This window comes from Rosa rugosa, chromosome 3 (assembly GCF_958449725.1).
Source record: "Rosa rugosa chromosome 3, drRosRugo1.1, whole genome shotgun sequence".
Classification (NCBI taxonomy): domain Eukaryota; kingdom Viridiplantae; phylum Streptophyta; class Magnoliopsida; order Rosales; family Rosaceae; genus Rosa; species Rosa rugosa.
The window spans coordinates 14896839-14907240 of NC_084822.1; the positions used below are offsets into that span (position 1 = coordinate 14896839).

Sequence of the window (10402 nt, forward strand, 5' to 3'; positions counted from 1 at the left end):
CCTGTCGAAACTTTTATCAATTTAAGCTTGAACCTTTGAAGGGAAGAAGGCACTAGGAATCACCACCATAGCCAAATTAACTTGTGTCCCTTTTATGCACACAAGATGTGCAACCCCCTATTTAACCCTTTGAGTCTACATTTAGCCTTTTCTTTCATCACCCACATAATCCTTAACCTTGAGCTTAGTACAGTTTTTCCTTTACCCTTATTCTAAAGATTTAGTGGAGTTATATTCATGAGATGTTTTTGTTCAAGGTGATTGTTGTAAAGAGCAAGTGTGGGGGAATCATATTCATGATCCAAAGAAAAGAAAAAAAAGATATATTGCCGTGATAAAAAAAAATTAAAAAAAAGAAGAAGAAGAAGAAGAAGAAAGTATTCGGCATTAAAAAAATAAATACAAAGTTTAGATCTGATTCCCCAAGTGAAAAGGAGTTCACAAAGACCCAACATGAAGAGTCTGGCTTTTGTCCTACTTCACAAATGTTTTAGACGTTATACCTTGAGGACTTCAAATATTTTTTATCTCTTACTTCAGTACTACATGCTTCACTAGGTTTTTAGAACCTTTGTTATTTCCTATCCTTTCTTTCTTTAAACCTACACATATGGCCCCATTATAACCTTAATCGAAGACCTATCTGATCATTGGAGACGGCGATTGATCTGTGGAGATTTGTGTGTGGGAGTGAGCATATGGTTTAGGTCTATTTGTGCAAGTAGTTGGTGTCTTTCATGTATTGAAAAATATTTTCTGAAAAAGCTTTTCTTTCTTGTTATCATATGTTAGCTATTTGTTTGCCTTTATAGATCATTCCTCTCACATATAACTTGAGTGAAAATATAAGCTTATGCTATAGTCAGAAAATCATGAGAGAAAAGAAATTGAGTGCATCCTTATGAGAAATTGAGTTGACACTTGTTCGACACATGAGGAGATTAAGTTTCTTTTGTTGCATTGGTTTGAATTGAATATCCTTGCATTAAATTTTGAGCATAATGATCATCAAAATAAATTAGCTTTTAAGTGAAGTTGTGATTTGATATATGATTGCTTGATTCTTGTTGACCATATATGTGGGCATTGTACGTTCTCTAGGATGTTTGGAAGACATTAGGTCCGTGTCCTTGGTTTAGTTTAGTTTCTTTTGTTTCTAGGGACTAGCAAAGTCTAAGTGTGGGGATATTTGATAGGAGCGTCATTGTACATTATTTATATAAAATTCCCTTATATTTTCATGGTTAGTTCGTAATATTTTCCAGTTATTTACTTTGTTTATATGTTTTGTAGGTATTTTAGAGCAAAGAAGAAGAAAAGAAGCAAAAGAGGGATTGAAAGCCAAAATCAGCAAATCTGTTTGTGCATATCAGTCAACTTCGACATAGTACTGAGAGCAGTTCAGGAAGATCTAGATAATGATCTTTATATTTATGGAAAACCTCGAATGTCTAGTTTCCAAAGCTTTTTACGGTTAGTGTATATGATTTTTCTAGAAGAAGTTATGACTGATTTAGTACAAGGAGGTCAGGCTACACGCGAATCTGAGTTCAAAGAGGGAAAGATTGTCTCCTAGAGCTATAAGGGAAGAAGAATTAAAAGTCTTTATAATTAGATCGAGATCAGATTCCTTAGTTCTTGGAGGAGAAGAAGTCTTGATGCAATAACTATATAAAAAGGAGTGTAGGGCATCATTGTAGACATCTTTGGACGCACAACATCAGTCCATTGCCGCCATTCTCTCCTCCCTCTCTTTTCATGTTTTATTTTATTTATTTTATGTATTGCTAATAGTTTTTGATAGTTAGGGGTTGGCTAAGCCCTAGACATGTGTAAACTAAGATTTTGGCGTTAATTTTATAGTTTCTTGGATATTGAATGTTTGTTAATTCATTGGTTTCTCATTGATAAATTCTGGTTTCGTTTATTATGGTTGCAAACGTAGTGAGCATGCTAGGATTTTATTGCTATGATTTCATGTTTAGATCATCATGTCAAGCATGTTATCTAGAGTAGCACATGAGTGACTTGAGCCCCATTCATATGAATTAGCATCTAGGTAGATTATGACAACATCAGTACCAAAATTGCCTAGCTTTATTCACAACCTTTTTGTTCTTAATGAGTTTTGACTTGAGAGCTGTGCGAAAACATCACTCTAGGTTCCATGTTAGAAGCTAGGTCAGGATGCACACATCATGCACTTAACATATCAAGTATGAAAGGTTAATAGGTTAAGTTCAACACATCATTGGCTTAGCTTGAGTAAAGACATTCAATTGAAAAGAAGCATATAGGTTAACAAATCTTAGGTGAAACATGGTCTAGTGGTGTATGGTTGTTCCTAGCTATTGTTTATCTCATCTATTTTTAAAAACCAAAAACAATTCTCTATTTTCGTCGCTTTCTATTCTCTGTTTTGTTCTATTTATTTACTATAGTAAATCAACTCCGATTCCCCTGAAATCTTGTGTGAGTCGTTCTTAGCGTGTCTAGTTCATTTTCATAATTTTTCGTTGTGTCTAGATAGGGTTTTTAATTTTGTCTTTATTAGAGGTCAGTTTTAGTGTTTTGTCTGTTTTCAAGTCTACATTTGCATATTAAGCACAATCCTCTGCGGGAGACCCCTTCTTTCTTATACTACGATTGACTAATATTTGTGATTGCAGGGTTAAATTGTTGGAAAATTCTACAATGTGTTAACGTATGACATGCATACAATTGCCTTAAAAGTGGTAAAATGAGTCCTCAAAATAGTAATATTAGTCCTCAAAGTGGTAACATGAGTCCTTAAAGTGGTAAATTTTCTTAGTTACCATATAAGTCCTCAAAATAGTAATATTAGTCCTCAAAGTGGTAACATGAGTCCTTAAAGTGGTAAATTTTCTTAGTTTACCATATGAGTCCTCAAAATAGTAATATTAGTCCTCAAAGTGGTAACATGAGTCCCTAAAGTGGTAAAAATAGTTGATGTATGAGAAATGTTAACATACCATAGCTTTACCCTAAATTGTTACGCCTATTTTAGGTGTATCAACATTTCTTGCAGCAGTATTTAGCTATTTCGTTTCAACATTGGTTTGCATTGTCTTCATCCAAATGGTTAAGTGCCCCTGGGTTTCTAGGTTCATGAATCATATGTTTTGACTTGCATGTATCAATGGTTTAGAATATTACATCACCAACAAGAAAAATTAGGGGTGGGCACTTTGTACCGAAAATGCGGTTACCGACCCGAACCGCACCGAAAAAGCGGTTCGGTAACCGCACCGAACTAAAACGGTGTCGTTTCATGATCACACCGCACCGAACCGCATAAAAGCGGTTCGGTTGCGGTTTTGGGTCATAAACCGCCCGATTTAAACCGACCCTCACCGAATTTGTTTTAATTACATTTTATTTATTTATTATTTCTCTATTGATGGAAATGTTGGTTTTTAATATATAAGAAATCCATTTTTGTTTAGGTTTTCAGTTTGTAATAAGTTGCTAGGTTTGCTTGATCATTGATATATATATATATATATATATATATATATATATATATATATGGGTTTGTTAAGTGTTCAAATATGGTCTTTCTGCAAGTTGCTTGATATTTGGGTGACATTTGCCAATTTGTGTGGATTCTAAATGCATTCAAAATTTATTTATGCCTTATTGAAACTGTTAGGTAAAAATAAGCATGATTTTGGCATTTTCTTTTTAGTTGAAATTAATAAATCAGTCCAAACCGAAACCGACCCGCACTGCACCGAAAAATGGTGTAACCGAAATAATCGGTTCATCCCTTTTGTAATGCGGTTGCGGTTTGATATATAAGCCAACCGAAAAAAGCGGTTTGGTTGCAGTTTGGGCCTTAAACCGAACCGAACCGCACCGCGCCCACCCCTAAGAAAAATGATTGGGAAAAAATTAAAAGAGGATATGGACTTTGACTTGCATATAGTATAATATGTGTGTGTGTGGTTTAGAATATTACAACACCAACAAGAAAAATGATTGGAAATTAAAAGATGTAGGTACTGATGAAACCAACTAAAGCATAGACAGAGGCTCAAACAAAGAATGTTATGGACTAATAATGTCACAGATATAATAATGAATTGACCAGAGTGTTATATATACTGTGTGTATATATATAACATCCATAAAACGTGCAGGAGTTGACAAACTTAGCCAGATCGATTGTTCGATCATGATTGCAAGAATAAGATCAGAAAAGGAAAAGATAGAAATTGTAAACTGATCGATTCGAAAATTGATGTAACTCACCAACAAGATCAAGGATCGAACAAACTGATTCATCCTCCTGAAACATGATGTCCTCTAGTGCTAATTAATATTGTACGTAACTAGGGATTAAGCACGTCTCAGTCACATTCGGTTAGGTATTTAATTGTTAATTTGCTGAAGCTCGTTTTGTTGGAAATGCATTAATCATGTTTTTGTATGTTTTATTTTTGTCGTCCCCATAATTTAACCCAAAAATTGATCAAATATATATTTCTTTACTTATCGCAGAATCGATCTGTTGTTCTTTCCAGATTGTTAGCACCGAAAGGCAAACGTAAATTGAACTAACATGCAGTATTCACTATCCACCCTAAAAGAAATTTTTTATTCCTTCGCAGACAATTAAGCAATATTGCTTAATTGAGGCCTGGGTGCACCAACTGCTTAAGCAAATCCAAGCTTGAGGCTTTGGAATATGACAGCCACAGATGCCTAGCATATCAAGCTACAAATTAAGCCAATCAAACTTTTGGCATGGTGTATAACTGTATATATGGAAATGACAATATAATTAGTTTCTGATTAATATGCAGGTTGTAATGAGTCGGCTTCAAAGTCGTTTTTGATTCTGTTCATTAGTAGTGATGTGTCAGCAAACTTGATAATATTTCACTTATGAATGAATACGTCCTTTTTGAATCCTATGTTAATTCTTGTCGTCAGCTATTTGTGTTTACATATCCCCATTTCGAAATTCTCATGAATCATTGAGTAACGAATAACATATAGGAAAATACTTCCTTAATTTCTTCCTTAATTAACTTGACTTTATGAAGTATAAAGATTTTGTGATTAGTAACAATGGTGTAAGATAGTGAATGAGTTAGGTCAAGAGGAATTGAAAATCTTAATCAGTGATGTACACACGCAGATAATTAATTAAAAACCCTAATTATAAGTGTCTATGCATAGGATTGATCGAAACTCCTAATCATACGTATACGTGCAAACAATTAAAAACCCGCTACAAGTTTCTATGTATAGAATTGAAAATTTCAATCACAGACATATCGCACATACAATTGAAAACTCTAACTACAAATATCTAGCTGTACGTGGAATGAAAATCTTAATCACAAACGTATACACACATACAATTAAAAACCGTAACCACGTACATTGCTAGATTATAAGATGTTGTAAATTAAGTGCATCCTCGTTTTTGAAGGGAGGTTGGGAATCTTAATTCATCAAGGAACTGCCGACAAACAATTGGTGTGACCTAACCATTAAATTAGTTAGTTAATATTAGACTTATGCATTCTCAAATCAACTGGACATGCAAAACACATCCAATATAAGAAAGAGCAATAGAGAAGGAGAATATTTCTGGTCCAACTGAAAGTTCATATTATACCATAAAAAATTGCACGATCGAAATCAATTAAGGCACAAGAATAGTCCACGATTACCTAACAAAATGCAGGGGAATTATTAAGTGGTTCCGGATTATGGTACATGTGGTGGTCCGGGTTGATGTTATTGGCCCATACAATTTGTGTTTGTTTCTGATTGGTCTCTTAATTTAATTAATTAATTTATTTTTTTCACCCACTGCATGATCCTCACGAAATTCGAGTGATGTTATTGACTTGGACCACCACATGACAGTGCCGGCCACGTCCAGAACCACATAATAATTTCTCCAAAATGCAATCGTTAATAACGTACGCACACAAAAGTCTCTTCAATTTTTCAAGGGGTAAAATTTTTGTCTTCCCCTCATATGTTTTACTTTTCTATTCAACGTTAATTATCAATATCAACTCGCTGAGGTCCACGTATTATCGATCCCTCTTTGGTAAATTCGATCCAAATAGCTCTCGATGACTCTCTACCAAGGTTCTTCACGTATTTAAAAGGACAACCTTTCTATCATTGGGGTATATAACTCAATAAAAACCAAAACTTTTATACCGTTTTGGACTATTGAAATTTCGAAGTCAAGAGTATTAGATAAGTCATCATTGCCGGGGGGTGGTGAGATTGGGCAGCTAAATTTTAGATTCCATGGTTGTATAAACTTGTGCCCGGGTAATTGCATAAATATATGGGAAAAACTCACAAACAGTACCTGAACTTCAAGCCACTAATAACTTTTGTACCTCAAGTTCAAAAAATATCAGATTGGTACCTGAACTTCTGACCCCGACCCAATATCAGTATCTGGGAACAGTAAAATCGTTAACGGAGTTAATTTTTGAAGGGTAAATCTGTCATTTCACTGTTCATCATCTCCAAAACTCTCCCCTCTCTCTGCAAACCCAGATTTTTCATTATCTTCTTCATACCTCACACACACAAACCCAAATCGACCAAAGGAGAGGTGAGAGGTGAGAGGAGTTGGTGGTGGATGAGACGGTGGCTATTGAAGAAGTGAAAGGTTGGTTGATAGTGGTGAGGAGGTATGAAGAAGAAATCTGGTATTGTAGAGAGAGGGGAGAGTTTCGGAGATGATGAACAGTGAAATGACAGATTTACCCTTCAAAAATTAACTCCGTTAACGATTTTACTGTTCCCAGGTACTGATATTGGGTCGGGGTCAGAAGTTCGGGTACCAATCTGATATTTTTTGAACTTGAGGTACGAAAGTTATTAGTGGCCGATAGGTCAGGTACTGTTTGTGAGATTTTTCCTAAATATATACTCCAAAAAGGGCAGAAAGAAGGAAGAAGAAGGAGTTGTCGCCGAATGCAGAACATTCCAACTTCTTTCAAAATTAATCTGCCCAAAACGAGGTTGCTTGGAAGTGTCATTTAAGAAAAAAGTCAACAAAATTATTGGGTCATTTAAAATTGTTAGTAAACAGAACTAACGAGTTATTAAAAACAAAGAAGAAAAGTTAATAATTTGGTCGTTTAACAAGGGAAGAAAATAAACAGAACTAATGAGTTATTCAAATTCTATATTTACTATTCATATCGCTTAGGATTTTTACAGTCATGCACTCATGCTTTATTCCCCATATAAACAAACTCCTTAATTAGCTTAAGTCTTCCTCTATCTGGACAAAATTTTTGAACCCGTCACTGACCATTGGCCTTATAATTTACACAGTGAACTTATGCTCTGACTTCAAAGCTATAACACTCAAAAATACGATAAAGATTAATTGCAATAATTTATAGAAAGTTATTTCTACCCAAAAGAAACCAAAGATGAGGATCAAGTAATATCCAGACGCGTACCATTAAAGAAAATATTATAAATGCTAGCTAGCACTAGGTGCTGTTTCGATTTCTTTGACCGTTGCCGGAAAACGAGTTATTATGAATGCACTCGTTCAAGAATCAAAAGTAATGACCATTTCCATATTTACCTTCCACAAAAGAACGAAATGAATTCCATCAAAAAGTAAGAATATGAAGCCGCTAAGGCTAGCCTACTGAGAAATTTCCTGGCTAGATACGTAGCATTCCTACTGAGAAATTCGATTTGCATTTACAAACCCAGAACAGAATCATTTTATTAATTTTCAAACCAAAACAAAACAACAAATCAAAGCTTACTACTATATAACGGCGACAATCTCACACTCACTTACCACAAATCACAGCAGCAAGCGATTTACAGATAGACCAATTATTCTGAGACCAAAACACGAACAAGCCAAGTCGAGAACCAAATGAATATGAAGAAGTGCCCAACTCTACCCCATCTCATTGTTTCATTCCTCTTCATATCCACTTTTCTCTTCTCCCTGACCCACGCCGCCGGCGGCAAATGGGAGCTGCTTCTGAAAAGCGTCGGCATTTCCGCCATGCACATGCAGCTCCTTCACAACGACCGCGTCGTCATGTTCGACCGCACCGACTTCGGAAAATCCAACCTCTCCCTCCCCAACGGCGTCTGCCGCAACAACCCCAACGACACGGCGCTTAAAGTTGACTGCACGGCTCACTCGGCCGAGTACGACGTGGCGTCTAACAATATCCGTCCCCTGTTCGTGTACTCGGACACTTGGTGCTCCTCGGGATCAGTAAACCCCAAAGGAAGTCTGGTCCAGACGGGAGGTTTCAACGACGGAGATAGAAGGGTTAGGGTTTTTGATCCGTGTCCTACTTGTGACTGGAAAGAGATCGAGTTCGGGTTAGTCAACCGGAGATGGTACGCCAGCAATCATATTCTGCCAGATGGACGGCAGATAATCATCGGCGGAACGCGGCAGTTCAACTACGAGTTTTACCCCAAAAGTGAAGGCTCAATGAACGCTCTCAGTTTGCCTTTTCTTGCTGAGACAAGTGACGGCAAAGCCATAGAGAACAATCTCTACCCCTTTGTTTTTCTCAACGTTGACGGCAACCTCTTCATCTTCGCCAACAATAGAGCTATATTGTTCGATTATGTTGCCGGTAAAATCTTGAAGACGTACCCAACAATACCCGGTGGAGACCCGAGGTCGTATCCGAGCACCGGTTCAGCGGTGTTGTTACCTCTCAAGAGTTCAAAAGGTCAGACTGTGGCAGCTGAGGTTTTAGTCTGCGGTGGAGCTCCCAAAGGCTCTTACGTTAATGCCCAAAAGGGGACTTTTGTGGAAGCATTGAAGACATGCGCTCGGATCAAAATAACCGACCCGAACCCGCAGTGGCTTGTGGAAGACATGCCTCTAGCTAGAGTCATGGGTGACATGACGTTACTTCCCAACGGTGACGTTTTAATTATCAACGGTGCCGGACTAGGTACCGCAGGGTGGGAGATCGGGCGGAACCCAGTACTCAACCCGGTTGTTTACAAGCCCAATAATGCGGTCGGGTCACGGTTCGAGCAACAAAACGCTAGTACCATACCACGGATGTACCACTCCACTGCAGTACTGCTACGTGATGGAAGGGTACTTGTTGGAGGTAGTAACCCTCATAATCGTTACGAGTTCTCAAACGTGCTTTTCCCAACCGAGCTTGCCTTAGAAGCATTCTCTCCTAATTACTTGGACTCGCAATTCGCAAGTATACGCCCGACCATCTTATCACCTCGGTCACAAGTTAAGGTTGGTTATGGAAAGAAGCTAGCCATTCGATTTTCGATAACGGGGAAAATAGCACTAGACTCGGTGTCCGTTACGATGGTGTTACCTTCATTTACTACCCATTCGTTCTCGATGAACCATAGGCTAGTGGTTCTTGCTTCCGAGAAGGTTAATGCACTGGGGAACTTGAAGTTTCAAGTTCAGGTTACGACGCCGGCTTCCGGTAATCTTGCTCCGTCAGGATATTATCTTGTATATGTGGTTCATCAGCAGATTCCAAGTGCGGGCATTTGGGTCAAAATTCAGTAATATGGGTATAGGTACAGTTGCTTTCTTCATCTTTTACATCAATTATTATTACAGTATTTACAAGTTGTAATTTACTGTAAACGGGATATGATGAGTGGTCAATATCGTATTATGCCAAATGGTTATAATGCTGAAAAGTTGTAATTTATTGTATCATGAAAATTATATACATCACGTGAAATTGAATAAATTAAACTGAATAAAGTCAGCAGGATTAATTCGTTTCCTTCACATTTCTTATCAGTAATTTCATGATCGATATAGATCAGCCACAAGAAAAAGCTTCATTCATAGCATATCACTATAATGTTTTGTTCAGAAGTGCTATCAATTGTGAATTCAGAAAATTTCAATAGCGTTTAAATTTTGTAAACGCTCTTAAATAAATATAAACGCTATTAATTAATGAAACCCATATACTGAAAATGCGAGCGGGAAACAAAAACAATGCGTGGGGATTTAATTTATAGAAAATTACAGCACATGATCAAAGATGTAAACACAGAAAACCCATTTTCAAAAAGATTTATATAAATAAGAACATGAATCCAGGCTCAAAAGCTAAATGATGCAAGCCTAACTTCTAATTTTAATAGGAAATAACAAAAATGCTTGAGTTTCATCACAATTTACGGGCATTGCCACTGATCTAATATCTAATACCCAAAAAGGGAAAAACCAAACCAAGCGACGGAGCCAGCGCCAAAACCCTCTCGCCCAATCTGCCATTCCCCTAACTCTAATGGAATCCTAGCAACCTAACTCCATGGAGTTTCTCTCATTCACAACTTTCCGACCATCTTCTCCGTTCCCTTGTCCTCCGAACACTCC

General features: G+C 37.1%; 1 protein-coding gene across 1 annotated transcript; it reads left to right on the forward strand.

Annotated features, from left to right (window-relative positions):
- The first annotated feature begins 7943 nt into the window (after positions 1–7943).
- Positions 7944–9571, forward strand: LOC133735378 (aldehyde oxidase GLOX-like). Its single transcript, XM_062162790.1, has one exon. The coding sequence runs from the start codon at positions 8057–8059 to the stop codon at positions 9569–9571; it is 1515 nt and encodes a 504-aa protein (XP_062018774.1). The 5' UTR covers positions 7944–8056.
- The last annotated feature ends 831 nt before the right edge of the window (positions 9572–10402 follow it).

Coding starts and splice junctions, on each gene's coding strand:
- LOC133735378 (XM_062162790.1), top strand. CDS start 8,057: ATGCACATGCAGCTCCTTCACAACGACCGCGTCGTCATGTTCGACCGC.